The following is an 18,844-nucleotide window of genomic DNA, read 5'->3' on the forward strand; positions in this document are numbered from 1 at the left end:
TGGAACTTTGGAAGTATAATACAATACTTCATATTCTCATATAACAATGAAATCTATGGTGAAGTTTGAGGCGAATTTTTCCATTTATATGATGGAAAAGAATATTACTCTTAAAGTATTATATACTTTTTTCTTGAGTAGAGAAAGGAGTCAAACTACAACCTCTGGTTTATGAAGTAGAATTCCTAGGCAGTTTTGTTAGTACGAATCCATTCCTCAAGCTTACTGGGAATAATGATTAAATATAAAAAAATAAAAACTTCTTATGCTCCGAAAACTTGTAGGATGAGGTATATCATGTTTTGGATATTTGAGTCTTCTCCTTCACATGAAGGTAGACCCCACAAATGAAGATGTATATCATGTTTCGGATACATGAGTTCTTCCTCTCATATGAGTGCAAACTCCATACTTGTGAGGTCCACCTGTAGGTGAGGGGGAGGACTCATATATATAAAACGTGGGAAATGCTAACGAGTGCCCTTACTGGGAATAATGATTAAATATAAAAAAATAAAAACTTCTTATGCCCCGGAAACTTGTAGGAGGAGGTATATCATGTTTTGAATACTTGAGTCTTCTCCTTCACATGAAGGTAGACCCCACAAGTGAAGATGTATATCATGTTTCAGATACATGAGTTCTTCCCCTCACGTGAGTGCAAACTCCATACTTGTGAGGTCCACTCGTAGGTGAGGGGAGGACTTATATATATAAAACATGAAAAATGCTAACGAGTGTCCTTAGGACACTGGTTAATAATCCATTTAAAGAAAGTTTTTATGGAAAATGAATAAAAAATTAATTAATATTTTGATAGCTTTTTTCATTTCCCATAAAAGTGATATCAAAACTTTTCTACAATGGATTATTAAGGAGTGCCCTAAGGGCACTCGTTAGCATGACCCATAAAACATAATGTATTTTTCTGACTAGTAGAGCGGATGGTCCTAATAAATGTGAAACTGTTAAGTAAGGGGGAGATAATGCTATATTGAGGTGGAAAATAAATCATAAATGACCTATAATCAAAAATCAATTCAATTCTAAATTAGAAACAAAATTGAATAGTGTTAAACAGTATTTATTTATACTATATTTTATTTATTAATATTTTGCACACACATCCAAGGGGGTTTGAACTTACAATCTCATTATTTGGGAGAAAAGTGTCAAAAAAGTCATAGGTCATCGAGAATTGCATTGGGGTTAAAAGAATAGTATTAGCATTGTGATTCTGTAAAAATCTAGCTAATGTGATGGGTGTCCAAAACATAAACAATAAATCTAATAAAAAAAGAAAGAAAAAGAAATTATATCTTATTATTACGTTATTATTAAAGTAACATGCTTGACTAATATATATTATATATAAAATAAATAGTAATAATAAACTCATATAAAAACAGTATTATACCAATCATCATAATTAAAATTGTAAGTCTAAAATGTAAAGGGTTTTTATACTTTCACATTCATTTGTATGACTATTCTTAAAAAAAAAAAAAAATTGATTTGTACGAAAAATTATTGAATATTCTGAGAGCATCATAAATATGTATTTTCTTTTCTCACATGAATTATGAGTCCTATTATAAATTTAATTAGTGAGACATATAATTATATGAGAAGAAAAAATACGCATTTATGATACTTAAAAAATACTCAATAATTATCCTATTTTACCTAACCTTGGTAGATATTTTTATACCAGTTATGATTATTGTGGTCAGTGCTATTGGACACGTTAGATATGCAACACATATCCAATCTTGAACATGTGTCGTGTATCTAATGCGTTCAACGGCCACTAGTCACTAGACAGAAATGTGTCGCATATCCAACGCGTCCAGTGGCCACTGGCCGTTGGACAGAAGCTGAGTCCGATATAAAATAAGAATGTAAAGAGGATATTTTGAAATGAAGTGGGGACAGTTTGAAAAGCAAATGAAACTGTTCCAATAAAAAAAAAAAAAGCAAATGGGCAATAGACACGTAATCCTTGTTACTCAAAAAGTCTCACTAAAACTAACCCCTCTCTCTCTCTCTCTCTCTCTGTAACGTCCCAAACACACTTAAAGACGACAAAGAGATATTTTGGATGCTCCATCCAACAAAATATCTTCTTGGCCTTTCTTTGCTTTCTTTTCTTCTAATATCAGCTGTTACGTGGCAACCTCATGGCCCACTATGACACGTAGTTAAAGCAAAGTGACAACTGTAACGTTCTTTTGTCCCCCCCCCCCTCCCCTCCTTACTCACCGCCCTTCAAGTTCTTATATCTCCAAATCTCTCTCACTTTCTCTCTCTCTCTCTCTCTCTCTCTCTCTCTCTCTTTGAATTTTTTTTTTCTCTGAAAATATCTCAAAGGTTTTATTGTAATTATGAAGGATTTCAAATCAAGAGCTTCTGGGTCAAGTCCACCACCTTCCTATGCTTTAACAGCCGGGGCTTCATCAAGCTTGGTACTTTTCTATTTATATATAATAATCTTTATCTGGGTGTTTTTTTTTTTTTTTTTTTTTTTTTGGGGTTTGATTTTGATTCATGTTTTGTAGAAAGATTAGGGCTTTGTATGTATGTTTATATGTTTTTTGATGAATTGGGTTGTTGGGTAATATTTTATTTCTAAGTTAGATTGGAAAATTTTTAATATTGGTTTGATTAAGGTAGTTACACTTTCATCTTAAAAAATGAAAAGAAATAGATGTGTTTCTTTGTAACTATAGGTAGTTGCATATGACTTTGCTACTTATGAAACAAACCTTTTTATGTTAGAGCCAATGGTTGTTAGCAAGAGAATATAATATATTATATTTGTAAAATAAAGTGTGGATATGAAATGATATGGGATACTGTATTGGGGTTTTGTTTATTGTTTTGCTGGTCATTATTTCAAACTTCAAAGCACTATGTTTTATTTATTTATTATGTTTTCTTAATTAAAAGATTTAAAAAGAAAGAAGCCCTTATAATTAGTCTCTGATCATAGTGTTATATACTCAATTATATGTCAGGGTAATCTTGTGACGGACAGGTCTTCAGACTGGACAGATGAGAAGCACAGTTTGTATCTCAAGTCTATGGAAGCATCATTTGTAAACGAGTTATATGATAATAGGCAAAAGCATTTGAACACTCGTAACCCTTCTGGCCAGGTTCCAAATTATCCCTTTTTCTTTTATGTGAATTCTTCTATATTGTGTGCGTGAAAGATCAAAACTTAGTGCAAATGTACCCGGGGTTTCAAGAGTGTGAAAATTAGTCTATCCAGAATTTGCGATAAGACTGTAAAAAAGTGGGTTTTGTGAACTAGGTACGGCCTTTTGTGTATATGTTTATTTACTAATTAGTGTGTGTTATGTTTTTTAATTTTACAGTTTAAGGTTCTCCGAGGTGGGTGTTGGCAAAAGGTTAATTTTAAAAGAGCTGATTTTCAGCTGAAGAAAGCAGCAGATGGGTCACGTAGTCTTTTGGCAAATCCTTGGATTCAGCATTTTAGATCATCATGTGCAACCCAAGTTGTAGCATCTGCAGATGTCCAAAAAAATGGTGCATCCACTAGTCAAGCTTTAGGATTAGCTGGGAATAACTCCTACTCCTCCTGTGGAAGAGCTACTTGTAATTCAAACCAGATTCATGCGTATCAATTCCATTCGTGCCATCAAGATTTGGTTGACGACAACACAGGTATTCTCGTCTATATTTTGGTTGGCATGAATGGTTTTTAAATTCACACCCTTTGTTTCATGCATCTTTGATTATATATATATTCTGTATCTTGCTCTAGTTGCTTGCCTAACCATATCACATTGGCTAAACAATGAGTACTACCATATGCAGTTTTTTCAAATGAATAGAATTTCCAGCTCTTATATGTGTGTTAGTGTGTGTTTTTTTTAATGTTGCATGACAGTAAAAGGATTTTGAAAAACAATACATGTGGCCAACCCCAGTTGAAAAACAGATTTATAGACCTATTAAGTTGAATTGAAGGTGGTAAACGGCTGCATTTTTCACATTCAATGAATGCCTCAACTTGAACTGCTAACAATTCGGGGGAAAAGGTAAAAGGAAGGAAGGTTTCATGCTTATTATGTGCCAAAATGATTCAAACTATTTTGGCTTTTGCAGAGGTATCAGATCAGAATTTTGTTGATGATGAAGTTGTTGAAGAAGAAAAGGAAAGCTCTAAGCACAATGCAAAAAGGATAAAATCTAGTACAGCTAGTACTTCTAGCCATGATCAGGTAATGTGATTAATTGATTTATTTTATTAATAGTTTTCTTGCCAAATAAGGAGCCAATAGAAAATATGATTTTGGATAGTATAAAATTGCAAAAAAGAATACTTATGGCCAATCCTAATTATTATGCTGATGATTCATAGTTGATGACCCCATTCTTGTGTTATGCTCAAGGAATTCTAATATTGTCCGTCTCTGACATGCATTTTTAGGTTGTTCCTCATAATAAGTCTCCTGCAACAGAAGATGTTGCTGAGAATTGCATTTCTGGGGCTAGATAATGGACTTGACCAGTGACTGGCAGACACAACATTATTGACTCGAGTGATTAGCACCTAACCAGGGAGATGGTATCTTGTGAGCCCGTCCTAGGAGCGCACCTCTCTCAAGCATGTGGGTCCCATAGGCGTGGGGCCCACATGCCTGTGAGAGGTGCAGTCCATAGGACAGACGCATAAGATAATTTTTCCTAACAAGGAGGTTGTTAACCAAATTATGCTTGTGAACAATGGTGACTGATTGTAACTAAAGTTTCAAATGCTATGTATGTGTGTGAGAGAGCTAGGAAGAAGAAAGGTTTTGGGGATTTCAGGAATTAATTTTTTCTATTGGTTATGTCTAGAAAAGCTGTGTTATTAGTGTTACACTGTAACTGTGGCCTACTATTTTTGTGTATATAATTATATTTCCATGCTAACCTCTCATCATTAGTACTGCTGTTCTGGTCCTTTACTACTACTTTGGCCATGTAAATGATTTTTTGGGTTAGTTCGGTACAAGAAAAAAAATGGGAAGATGAGAAAAATAAAAATAATGAAAAGATAGGAGGAGGATGGAGAAGATAACACCATCAATTTTCCATTATGTGTTTGGTAGAAGTAATAGAAAAGTGAATATAAATATAAATATTCTTTATTTTGTTAAGAAGAAAACAAGAAAAGATATTCGAATTTGTATTAATTTATTGTATGCTCTTAAGAATTTAAGGTTCCTAGGCATTTTTAGTAAAAGTCTTCTCATGTTTGTCAATTTTGTTAAAGAAAATTAAGCATGCGTCACATACTACCAAAAAAAGCTACCAAATGTGATAGGAGTTGTGACAGTTGTGGCCGTCAGTTTGGTAGTTAAGAGTTTCTTGTAACAGATGGGCTAAGAGGGTAGTTAGTTAGTACTTTAACAGAATTTGTACTAACTATAAAAAAGGCAGTACTTAGGGTTGTAAATGAACCAAGCTGATCATGAATAACTCAGGTTTGGCTCGATAAAAAACTTGTTTATGTTTGTTTGTTTATAAATAAGTCAAATTTGAGCCTTAGTTTTATGCTTGTTTAATAAACAAGCCGATCTCAAGCAAAAAAATTTGTTCACAAATAAACTTGTGAGCTATTAGACTTGATACACAACAATTCAAGTATAGACTCATTTATAAGTTTATATGTGTTAATTAAATATATTTATTACACATATCTTAATAATGACATTGCCAACATGAAACCATTACCTATATTATCTTAATTTTTTCCTTCCTTTAAACTGATCAAGAACCACTTTAGACTATAATTACATTTAAAAATAAATAAATAAATACTTAAGTAGGCAACATATGATTCTTCCCTATTAATGATATGAAGTAAAGTTATGAAATATATTAGTATTTTCTCATTCATAATAGTTACAAATAGGTATTTTTCTAGTCCTTTACCATCTAACGTGAATGTAAAAATTATATTTTGAACAATTGCTGAAACTGTAGACAATGAATGATGAATGAATGAATTTAATTATGTAAATTATTAATTTGAATAATGACTAATTATAAGTAGGACTAGATGCATGATAAAATAAGTATAATATATTCTTTTTCTTTTTTCTTAATTTTAGAGATTTAAGCATAATAATGTAATTCTTTTAGATCTCAAGTTCAAAAACTTGACTTGAGCTCGAGTTTGAGCTTGATATTAAGCTTGAGTTTGACTTGACTAATTAATCAAGTCAAGCCAAGCCAAGCTCAAGCTTTTTGGCTTGTCCACGAGCTCGAGCTCGAGCTTAAACACTATTTTTAGGCTTGTCACAAGCTCAAGCCAAGCTCAAGTTTTTTATTTTTCCTGACAAGCTAAGTTTGAACATGCACTACTCGACAAAGCTCGGCTTGTTTACAGCCTTAGTACTCAATTGTAAGATGATAAGAAAAATGATGAATGCTAATACACTATTTCTTAATTCAGTCTATCTCTCTCTCTCTCCCTCTCTCCCTTTCTCTAAGGAGGCCTAGTTCCCTCGAAAAAATTATCTTTCCTTACAAGAATTTGAAATTCTATCAAATTGGTATTAGAGCCTAATTCTATCACCATGACAAAAACTCGATCCTTTTCTTCTCTCAATGACAAGATAAACATTCTTTCTTCAACAACTGATCAACACGAATAGGAAATACGAGAAATCCACCAAAAGTTGGATGCTGTGACTTCGGTGCTATAGACATTAATAGAGACAATGCAAGGTTTGACGGATGCATGCCAAAAGCTGTAAAGATAGAATTTCCAAGGTTTAGAGGTGACAATCCCTCAAGGTGGGTCTATAAAGCCAATCAATTTTTCCACCTGTACAATACTCCTACCAATCAAAAAATTATTTTGGCTTCATATCACATTGAGGATGAGGCCCTGGTTTGGTTTCAAGATACTGAGGAAGCTAGTCAATTTACAAGCTGGGATGCCTTTGTACGAGCTTTGCATATCAGGTTTGGAGCTTCAACATATGATGATCCCATGGAATCTTTGACAAAATTAAGGCAAGTTGGTTCTATATCCACTTATAAAACTCAATTTGAAGTTTTGTCAAATAGGATTAAAGAGTTATCTGAAAGGCATAAACTTAGTTGTTTTCTGAGTGAATTAAAGGATGAAATCCGTTTACTTGTTAGAATGCTTAATCCACAGAATTTTAGTTTTGCCTTTGGCCTTGCCAAGATTCAAGAAGAATATCTTTTCACTAGTAAGAAAATTACTAAACCATGGATTGATACTGCAAAACCCTCTATTGTTGGCCCCCCACCTGCATTCAAGAATGACAAGATTGATCCAAAGATTACTAAGTTTCCAATCCAAAAGCTTCCTACTTCTCAGATTGAGGAAAGAAGGAAGAAAGGCCTCTGCTTCCATTGTGAAGAAAAGTATCATGCTGGGCATCAATGCAAGTCCCCAAGGATCTTTCTTATGGAAGGATTAGTTAGGTATGATCCAGAGTTTCAAGTGATTGAGATGTCAATAGAGGGTGAAGACCAATTGGAGGTGTATGCAGACATTATGGAAGGTACAACAGCTGTAAGGAAGGTGCATGCAGACACTGTGGAAGGTATAGCAGTTGTAAATAACAATTTTGCTGAAATCACACTCTATGCTTTGTTAGGCAGCCCCTCCCCTGGTACTATGAGAGTATTGGGTTGAATTAAACACAGGGAGGTGGTAATCTTGATTAATAGTGATAGTACACAATTTTCTAGATGTGTCTACATGGTTAGCTTTGGATCTGCCCTTATCTATAGAGGATACCTTTGAAGTTAAGGTTGCAAATGGAGCAATGCTCAAGACTAGAGGTGTTAGTTATGGAGTTTCCATTAAGACTCAGGGGTACCTTTTTCAGGTAAACTTGAATGTATTACCACTTGGTGATTGTGCTGTAATGTTGGGAACCTAATGATTATACTCTTTGGGGCTAATCCAATGGGATTTCAAGTTACTTACTATGCAATTCTGGACCTTCTCAACCTATTTTTCAAGAGGCTTCAAAGTTCTTTAAGCTTGTTGTGAATAAAGGCTTGCTATTACAAATTACTTGTAGCAGCTCTACCCCACAACCAGTGCAGCAACATTCTGTTTTGGATCAACTACTCTTGGAGTACAACAAGGTTTTTCAAGTTCCCATTGGTTTACCCCTTCTCCGAGATCGTGAACACCAATTTTTTTTGAAGGAGGGCACTTTTCCAATCTGTGAAAGGCCATATAGGTATCCTTACTACCAAAAATTTAAAATATAAAAGATAGTTCATGAATTATTAGAAGCTGGATCTATTAGGCCCAGTCAAAGTTCTTTCTCTTCACCTGTGTTGCTAGTTAGAAAGGCAGATGGTAGTTGGAGGATGTGTATTGACTATAGGTCTTTAAATAAGGCTACCGTTAAGGACAAATACCCCATTCCAGTGGTGGATGAGCTCTTGGATGAGTTGTTTGGTGCCACCAACTTTTCCAAGTTGGACCTAGATCCGGGTGCCATCAGATTAGAATTAAGGATTTTGATATTCCAAAGACTGCATTTAGGACTCATGAAGGGCATTATGAGTTCCTAATTATGCCATTTGGTTTAACTAATGCTCTTTCCACATTTCAGTCCTTGATGAACCATATTTTTAAACCCTTTCTAAGGAAGTTTGTTTTGGTATTCTTTGATGATATTTTGGTGTTTAGTCATACTTTAGATGCTCATGCTTCTCATCTAAGGACTATATTGAATGTGTTGCTTGAGAATAAGTTGTTTGCTAAGCAAAGCAAGTGTGTTTTTGGGTGCCAAGAAGTGGAGTATTTAGGCCATTTGATTTCTAGCTAGGGTGTTAGGACAAATCCTAAGAAAATTGAAGCAATGCAGCAATGCCCTATTCCTACTTCAATAAAGGCTTTGAGGGGCTTCTTGGGGTTAACAGGCTATTAATTATAGAAAGTTTATTAAGGACTATGGACTAATTGCAACTCCATTGATTGCCCTTCTCAAGAAGGATTCCTTTCACTGGTCTTAACAGGCTAAGGAGGCTTTTCATGCTCTTAAACAGGTTGTGTCTAGTTCTCCAGTCCTTGCTTTGCTTGATTTTTCCAAACCATTTGTGGTGGAATGTGATGCCTCTGGGTTTGGCATAGGTGCTATTATGATGCAAGAGAATAGGCCACTAGCTTTTCATAGTGAAACTCTTAAGGGAAGATGTTTACACTTGTCTACTTATGAAAAGGAACTACTGGCATTGGTTAGGGCAGTGAAAACATGGAGGCCATACTTGGTGGGGAGACCTTTCTTGATTCGTACAGATTAGCAAAGTCTCAAGTTTCTTCTTGAGCAAAGAGTGGGTACACTTGCTCAACAGAAATGGCTCACCAAATTGTTGGGATATGTGTTTGTTGTGGAGTACAAAAAAGGCAAGAAAAACCAAGCTGGTGATGCTCTTTCTCGAAGGGACTGTGGTTCAGACAGCCTTGATCAAGGTGCTACCCTTTTCCTTGTCCTTCATGGTTAGATATTCTTAAGGATAGTTATAAGGAGGTTGGGAGTGAGTATCAGGCTCTTTTGTCTAGATTGGCAGATTCTAGTACATCTCCTATTGGTTTTTTTGTGCAGAATGGGCTCCATTTGTATAAGGACAAGATTTCCCTTAGTGCTTCTTCTTCTTTAAAGCCATTGGTCTTATAATATGTTCATGACAACCCCATTGGAGGTCATTTTGGGTATTTGAAAGCTCTCCATCGAGTTAAGCAAGATTTCTTTTGGAAGGGTATGAAGTCTGATGTTAAAAAGCATATCAAGTGTTGTGAAGTTTGCCTGAGGATTAAGGTGGATACAAGCAAGCTTGCTGGGTTGTTGCAGCCTTTGTCTATTCCTAAGAAGCCTTGGTTGGACATTAGTATGGATTTTATTGAGGGTTTGCCCAAGTCTCAAGGGTTTGAGGTCATTTTGGTGGTTGTTGATAGGTTTACCAAATATGTTCATTTTTTGCCTTTATCTCATCCTTTTACTGTTGCTAAGGTGGTTGCTGCCTTCATGCAAGGTGTGTTTAAACTACATGGAATGCCTAAATCCATTGTTAGTGACAGGGGTGCTATATTCACTGCTAATTTTTGGCAGGAGCTTTTCAAACTTCAAGGTACTAACCTGGTCATGTCCTCAGCCTATCATCCTCAAACTGATGGTCAGATTGAGATGGTCAATTGAAGTTTGGAACAATATTTAAGCACCTTTGTTCATGATAGGCTTTATACCTGGGCTGCTTGGCTACATTTATCTGAATTTTGGTTTAACAATAATTACCATACCTCAACTAAGATGACTCCTTTTGTGGCTTTGTATGGATATCATCCTCCCAAACTTTTGGACTACATTCCAGGCACCACTCAGGTGGCTATAGTGGACCAATTATTGCATGCTAGACAGGATCTCATTACATTGTTGAAGCAAAATTTGGTCTTAGCTCAGGCCAAAATGAAAGTGCAGGTTGATCAACATAGATTTGATAAGTCTTTTGGAGTTGGTGATTGGGTTTATCTCAAACTCGAACCTTATAGGCAGCACTCTTTACGAGTTAAAGGCTTTACTAAGCTTTCTCCTCGGATCTATGGTCTATTTTAGATTCTACAAAAAATTGGAACTGTGGCATATAAGTTGGACCTTCCTACTGATTGTCAACTCCATCCTGTGTTTCATATTTCTTCTTTGAGGCAGAAGCTAGGCGAGAATGTTGTGCCTTTACCTACACTTCCCCTTGTTGATTTTGCTGGTCTCCTTCATCTAGAACTAGTTACAATTTTGTAGCACAGGTCCAAGCAGCTTAGAAGGAGGTGCATTACTGAAGTACTAGTGCAATGGCAAGGCCAATTTGTGGAAAATGCCACTTGGGAGTTCTTTTACAAGTTGTAGCATCAGTTCTCTCACCTTGTGGGCAAGGTGCTTTAAGAGTGGGGGGAGGGAGGGGGTGGGGGAGGGGGTATATTAACCTTGAGGACAAGGTTTTTTTAAGAGGGGAGGAATTGATAGGAGTTGTGATAGCTGTGGCAGTTAGTTTGGTTGTGGCAGTTAGTTTCTTGTAACAGAAGGGGTGAGAGGGTAGTTAGTTAGTACTTGTTACAGAATTTATACTCACTATAAAGAAGGCAGCACTTTATTGTAAGATGATAAGAAAAATGATGAATGCTAATACACTCTATTTCTTAATTCAGTCTATCTCTCTCTCTTCTTCTCTCCCTTTCTCTAAGGAGGTCTAGTTCCCTCGAAAGAACTACCTTTCTCTACAAGAATTTGGAATTCTATCAAAATGTTACCAAAAAAGCTACCAAATATTTGGCAATTTCAGCTAAAAGAGCTTTAAGGGGAGTCTTAAAACTTGAAAATTGCTCTAAAGCAAATGTCTAAATCTTGAGATTTCATGAAAAGGTCTTGTTCGAACTTTATAAATCCATTTTGTGTTTTGCCAAAAACTCAAAAGGGATTTTTAGTTAGAGCTCTACCACTAAAACTCTTCATTTAAAGCTTTATTTTCCATAGCAACATTAAACTGATAAATCAAGTAATTTGGTTCGAAGTGATGGGTCTTCTCAAGAGCTTCTTATCACTGCTATCTTTCTTCTTTTCTTTTCTTTTTTTTTTTCTTTTTTTTTTTTTTTTTTTTTTTTGGGGGTCATTTCTAACAACAAATTGTAGTTCCCCTCTAAACATTAAAATTCCTTCTAATTAAAGCAGTTTATTATAAAATTCATAATTGAAGTTCTACTGTCTATAGTAATATCAAGAGAGACATATTCATAAAACAAATTGTAATAGGGTAGAAATGTTTACTAATTTCATATTTAACAAAATATGAGGTATTTTAGAAATGGGATATAGGAGCACCAAAATAGTGACTCTTGCTTACGGATAATTCACACTTACTTCCTTGTTATTCTCCCAGTCTTCTAATGTTTGCCTAGCTGGAAAACACCCCACATTACTTATTTTCCCCCTTTATATCATAGTTATCACTTACTAGAGTCAGATCAAATCAGTGAATTATACAAAATTTTGGTTCAATATGAAAGAAATATCGATTTTGCAAAAAAAAAAAAAAAAAATAAATAAATAAACTGTGAACTCTTAGTTAGAGCATTCCCATTAAAGATGCTAAAAGGGGTATATGCTAAATTTTACCATCAAAACACCAAAAAAGCCACTCAATCAAAGATTTCAAATGGAAAATTTTTTGACATATTGCTACAGTAAACTTGTATCAATACAAGCTCACTATAGCTGTATTGTTAAAAAAAAAAAAAGGGTTTTTTATTCTCATGTCTCTTTCTTTCTCTCTCTCTCCAGGTCTCTTTTTCTCTTTGCCTCTCTGTCTTCCTCTTTCTCTATGCTTTTCGTCTCCCTCTTTCTCACAACGACGGTCTACCTCGTTGGAGCCACCGCAAGCCTCGCACTCTTTAAGATTGCCTTGGCCCACCCTACAAGATTGCCTCATTGGCTCTTCAAGATTGCCTCGCTGAAGCCACCACAAGCCTTGAGTCGTGGGTATGAGTGGGTGGGTTTTGTAAAATCAGATTTGGATTGTGGGTGGATTTCAACAGCCTTGAGTGGTTTTATGGTTGTGGGTATGAGTTGATTGGGGTGGCTTTGGCTTATGGGGGTGGGTTGATTGATTTGGTGGTTGGTTGTTGTGGGTTGTGCTGTGGGTTGAGGCCGTGTGGTGGGTGGTTTCTTTATTTTTATTTTTATTTATTTTTATGCTGTTGAGTGTTGTGGTTAGAGGTGAAAAGCTCAAGCCATGGAGGTGGGAGAAGCTTCTAGACCGGGTTGAGAAAGATGGAGATACAATGGGAGAGAGAGACAGAGGGAGAGTGAGAAATAATATTAATAAAAATGAATAAAAATATTAAAAGAAAGAATATTTAAATGAAGTTGTAAAAAAAAATAGAATGTTTGATATTTGGTATACTGTAAAATGAGATGTTAAAATTGTAAAAATAGTATTTTGAGATGGTAAATGCTAAATTTTTTAGGATGTTTGCTGGGAATGCTCTTATGAGCATTTTAAGATTTTTGCTTTAAAACTTAAAGTAAATAATCAAAAGAATAATTCAAATATATAAATTTCCTGAATAAAAATATTCTATTAATTTCAATATTTTCTATACTTTAATATTTACATTTAAACTGAATATCATCTCATATTTTATAGCTTATGTTTATCTTCTTCTTTTTTATTTATTTTTATTTTATTTTAATAATTATTATAAAAAATAATAATTTATTAACCCTATAGTTGACCCAACAGGTTAGACAGAGAAGTGAACCATCAAATCACTCTCTTTAGGTCTCAAAGGTTCAATGTTTTTTTTTTTTTTTTTTTTTTTTTTTTTTTTTTTAAATACAAAATAAAAATTCTATTCTAACCTAATTTAAGTGTATATGTATGTGAAACTCTCGTAAGATTTGAACTTTGGTCATTGCCCCTATACCTTACAAATACTTATACTTGTAGAATGACTATTATGTCTTACGCCAAGGATGCGCAATTAAGTCATGATAACTGTACTTTTCATTAAACATTTTTTTTTCTCGTTATACCAAACTGTTTGAAAACATTAATTCCTCCTGCCTATTTTTGCCCGGGAATTCAACCCAACCAAATGTTCTATTAACTTATTAGGCATACAGATTATATGCAAGAGGGATATTTTCCAAGTGTAATAGATTTTTGTTGTTGAAGTCTTAACTTATCTAATGAAAAAGATAGTATTAATAGGCTGGGATAGTCATCAATCTTAGTCAAGTTGATTGTACAAGCGGATAGAAGAGCAAAATTTGAAATTTGTATGCTTTCAGGCTGAGCGACACGTTTCCTCATGGTCCAGCCAGCATATATAGCCCATGACCTGCTGACCATACTGTAGGCAACAGCTAATAATTATCAAATTTCATGTTTAAACAAATATATATATATATATATAATTATCAAATTTCATGTTTAAACAAATATATATATATATATATATATATAAGAGGAAAAAAATCACATTAAAATGTTAAATTTTTCATTGTATTGCGTGGGTAATCAACTAGTGTGGCATTTTGTGGGTTTTAGTCAACTTAACTGGTAAAGTTTTTGATGGTTGAATAAGAGATCGGGAGTTTAATTCTCGCCTACACTAAAAACCAATTGATGTCTTGGTCTGATGAAAGAGCAAAAATCATAAAAGTAAATGTCATATGTTGAAACTCTTTCGAAAAAAGTAGTGTAACATTTAAAAATCAAATAAATGTCACATATTGCATATCCGACTAAAATTAGGAGAGAATTGAAACGGACCATTTTCTCATATTTGTTGCCGGAGGAGAAAGGAAACTGGCCCTTAATGAAATCCACCATGCCATGTGAAAAGCGAAAGGAAGCACTGGATAATTAGCACAAATTTTAATTCATAAATATTACAAATTGATGTGTTATTAATTAAAAAAAATTTAAATATTTATTTATTATGTTGTTAAAGTGGCATTAATCACATTCATTTGTCAGACCAGTTTGAAATTTTTTTTCCCTTTATATAATAAAAGTGATAGTAGTTTTATCAGTTTTCACGAAGTTTCTAAAATTTTATTTATCTATTTTAAAATGCAACGTTCAAAGGCCCACTAGTACTATTTCATCTCCATGCCATTCTTTGCCCAACCAAAGAGAACTCTTGATGCATGTGAGAGTACACTCCATAAAGCAGGCACGACAGATATTATTGCCGCTAGAGTGAAAGTTTGGTGTTCAATTGCACCCTGTCCAGTCAATTGTCACATGCAGTGTATTGGAAAACTGGACTTCTTGGAGATATTATTGTTGCTTCTTGCTTTGCCAATCTGTGCTTTAGCAACAAATACCCAAGCATTTACATATATGGTTTCAGTATTTTATTTACTTGGCCAACCAAGTGATGAACAATTCACATGGACTTGATCTGCTTTCATTTTTTTTTTTTTTTTTTTTTTTTGCATCCAGATTATATCCATTATGATTGTTGCAAATAAAATAAAATTTTCTTCCTCTTGAGCATTAATTCCAAGCAATTGGGCTGAATTGAAGATGATTTTAATTCACACCATTATGTTGAGATGGTTTAAAGCTTGAGATCTCGAGAGCTAACATGAATTTAACAATAGTGTTAGAATATATTTAAGATATTATCACAAATATGTAACCAATAAAATATATTAGGCTATTTTATTGGTATTTAAAATAGCATACACTACAAGCTTCATTGTTTGGCTGCATGGAAAATGTGCTTCAATGTTTCAATAATTTTGTTATCTCATATATGATTGAACCCCACCCCCCCCCTGGATTCAACCCACTGATTGTCTATAAGGCCCATAATCCAGTTCACAATATTTTTGTGACTGTCATTGTGAGGATTCTATAGGGTAGCCATGGATCTTTTCCAAATCTCCAGAGCCCAGCCATCACTCACCAATCACCATCACCATAGCAACAAGTCAACAAACCCACTTACAAAACATCCTTACCCTTTAAGATAGCCCTCCACAACCAATATGCACCATACAAGGGCCCATAAAATAGATCCCACTTTCTAATTTGTTTGCCTTTACAACATGCATCAAGTTTTGTCTTCCCCTTTGAATAGCCCACCCTAGTTTAGAAAGCACAACTTGATAAATGCAATATGATCTTCCAAAACCCAAGCCACCAATCAGGGTTGATAAACCTCCTCATCTGTTTTGAACAAAAAGGGTGACAAATGATTACTTCACGTAATCCTCTTTGTAGGCTTGAAGTGACTTATAGGTTGACCATTAATAATGGCAGAGCATGTTGTTACGTTGCGTTTTGTAGAAATACATTGTTCAATTGGTCACTAAAACCAAATTTCTTTAACCAAGTTGAAAGCTCCATTTCAAGAATACGCTTTTTTCCAATGTCAACCAATCCTGAGTAAAAGGCAAACACAACTATTTTTCTCTTTTTATAATTCCATTCTAGCCTTAAAATTGATTGTATTTTTTAAAAAATATATATAATCGGATAATTATAGTAATAAGAGCGAGATGTTTAAACCTAAATTCTTCTTATAAAGGAGAACAAGTAATGCTACTGAACTCTTGGCGAACTTCTAAATAATTATTCATGAACTTTTTTATATATCTATATAAAGAATAAATCATACAATGAAGGAGATTCTTGACTGTATAGTTGGTAGAATTTGAAATTGAAACAAGCCCTTCTCATAGTTTTTATTTTTGTGATCTCAAATTAGATATCATTTCTTTTCTCAATAGTAATTGGGATAAAATATGTTCTCCTATAAGAACAAAAGACAAGACAAAAGTGTAGAATATGGCTTGAATTAGGAGTTCGACTCCTTGTTGGATTTGGATAAGGAATGAATTTTATTCCTTTTGGGTTACTTTTGTTTGAAGTTATCAAGTTTTATTAGAAGTCTTGTCTATCACTTGATTTTGAGTTCTAATTGGAATAAGAGTGATTCTCCTTTTATGTGTGGAAAAAAAGTTTAGTCCTTCTTGGTTTTGGATATATTAGCCGACTCAAGTCTTTTATATAAGCATAGTGTTGCTACGAAAAATTAGAGAGAAAGAGAGAAGAGAGTGTGTGTGTGTGTGTGAGAAAAAAGCTCTCTCTTTATTTGGTTTTTTAATATTTGTGGGTTGCAATTTCGAATAGTGAGAGAGGTTTGTTACCGCTTGGTTTTGCGGTTTGGTAATTTGCTTTCTCTTGGTGCATTGTAACTTTTGGATTTGATTTGTGACTCTCTCTTTGGTTTGTGCGCAATTCGTATTTGGTATTTGTGAACCTTTGATTCTTTGATTCGTATTTGGTTATTTAGTTTTATATTTGTGAGAGAAAGTTATTTGGATGTATTTGGGATTTGGGTTGCTTGTAGATGTAGGATATTACCTCACCACGTAAATCTTGGTGCTTTGTGTCTATTTTCTTTTGGATTAATTTTCTTCGTTCCTATTGTTAGTTTGAAAATCTTTCATAAGCCTAAAATATTTTCACAATCAATCTTGGTAATTTGAACTTCCGCTATTTTACAACAAAAGAATCATCTATATGTCATCTTCAACTAGTTCTTATTCTCTTCTAGCTCCTATAGACATATAGAAATGTTGTCCGAATGAATAAAATGGTCACGGTCTTATCAAAATCGGTCATCGAGGTTTAGAGTTGAAAGATCAATTTATTGTTGCAGAAACATCCCAGGAATGAGAATTTTATTTTGTTGTTATTGAACTAGGCCAAAAGGGAAACATACAGAGCATAGATGAGAATTTGATTTTGTATTGCTGGTATTTTTTCTCTGTTTCCTCGTGAAACAAAGCATGGAGATTTTTGCAACCCAATCAGGTTTTCTCTCAGGCTACATATATCCTTCGTATATACATTTATTATTGTTGCAATTAAATTTGCCACTTTCAAATAATAATAAAAATTTTACGTTATCCACCACTAATAATCCATTTTTTTAACAAAGTACGAAGCTCCACTACATTTTGTCATACACTTTTTTTCATATCAATTATTATTATTTTGAGAAGCAGATCAATAGAGTTAAAAGTCATAAGGCCCTTTACTCAAAAAAAAAAAAAAAAAAAGAGTCATAACTGATAAGGCCCATAACACCGCCTTTTCCATTTTATGCAATTCAATTAAAGGGCCTTAATCTGGTATCCTAGCGCCTTATATTTTAGATTGCGTCCTTGAGGCATATTGGGTTGCAAACGGGCTTTCATACATGGGCCCAAAAGTTGTTTAAATCTGCCAAACTTATTCCTAGGTGTAGAGAGCTTGTTGCTTCTTTGGATCAATGTCACCTTTTTTTCTCGAAAAGGAAAATACCAAATATCTTCTGTGATACTAATTCTCTGGCCCATCCGATAGGAAAATTTATTTTATAAGATGGTCTTATAACTTATAAGACATCCATTTCACTACATATATGAATCTCATATATTATGAAAAAAAATGTTTTATGAGACTGTCTCATAAGATATATTCTTTTTTGATAGAGGTGGTCTCTGAATTCATTTTGTCGGTGGTTCAAATATGTGCTAAATTTTTCTCAAAGAAAAAAAAAGTGCTTAAAGCATTAAAATCCCATTGTGCTCAAGTTATAATAGGTTTTTTTTGATTCAATATCTTTTTATCAATTATAATTAGTGAGTCATTGTGAAAATAATGTTACTTCAATCACAGTTTATTACTTTAATAAGTTGAGAACAAAAGTTGTAATCCTGTATCATTGGTCTTTGACTTAAACCCTAAACAAAAAGAAAAAAAAAAGTAATTAAATGATTGAAATTAGACATGTCATCTTTTCCTTCAATGTCTATGAGCTCTATGTGTGAGAAGTTTCCTTTCCTCCTTGGGGAGGTGGGGTTGTTGAAACGTGGTGAGTCGCTAGCCAACAACTTTGATCAATTACATTAGGATATTTTAGGGTCTGTTTTACTTGACAGCCAGGTATTGATGTTGACCTTATTTTAATGGTGTACAAGGAATTGCAGAGGTGCTGAATAGATAATTGAGATAATGCGTTCAAGGCCGAAAGCATGAAAAAGACTAGTAATAATAAGGCAACAAAAGAAGAGGAAAATTTGAAATGGGCTATATAGAAAATATATATATCATTTGACCTGAAGGTAATTAACATAAAATAAAAGCACTTCGTTAGGCAAGTCGCCAATCTAAATTGGAGTAGAAGTAAGAAAACAAAAGCAATGACAAGTTCATTCTTTGGATTTGTTTAGTTAGGCGTATTGAAAACTTAAAAGACCGTTTTTAA

General features: G+C 34.0%; 1 protein-coding gene across 1 annotated transcript; it reads left to right on the forward strand.

Annotated features, from left to right (window-relative positions):
• The first annotated feature begins 2,283 nt into the window (after positions 1-2,283).
• LOC115974471 (cold-regulated protein 27) lies at positions 2,284-4,944 on the forward strand. The gene is made up of 5 exons (XM_031094854.1): positions 2,284-2,465; positions 3,018-3,158; positions 3,381-3,690; positions 4,135-4,250; positions 4,460-4,944. Exons 1-5 carry the CDS (start codon positions 2,385-2,387, stop codon positions 4,526-4,528), a joined length of 717 nt encoding a protein of 238 aa, XP_030950714.1. The 5' UTR covers positions 2,284-2,384; the 3' UTR covers positions 4,529-4,944.
• The last annotated feature ends 13,900 nt before the right edge of the window (positions 4,945-18,844 follow it).

Source organism: Quercus lobata, chromosome 2, assembly GCF_001633185.2.
Source record: "Quercus lobata isolate SW786 chromosome 2, ValleyOak3.0 Primary Assembly, whole genome shotgun sequence".
Classification (NCBI taxonomy): domain Eukaryota; kingdom Viridiplantae; phylum Streptophyta; class Magnoliopsida; order Fagales; family Fagaceae; genus Quercus; species Quercus lobata.

Coding starts and splice junctions, on each gene's coding strand:
- LOC115974471 (XM_031094854.1), top strand. CDS start 2,385: ATGAAGGATTTCAAATCAAGAGCTTCTGGGTCAAGTCCACCACCTTCC. Junction 2,466..3,017: donor CCGGGGCTTCATCAAGCTTG/GTACTTTTCTAT, acceptor ATTATATGTCAG/GGTAATCTTGTGACGGACAG. Junction 4,251..4,459: donor GTACTTCTAGCCATGATCAG/GTAATGTGATTA, acceptor ATGCATTTTTAG/GTTGTTCCTCATAATAAGTC.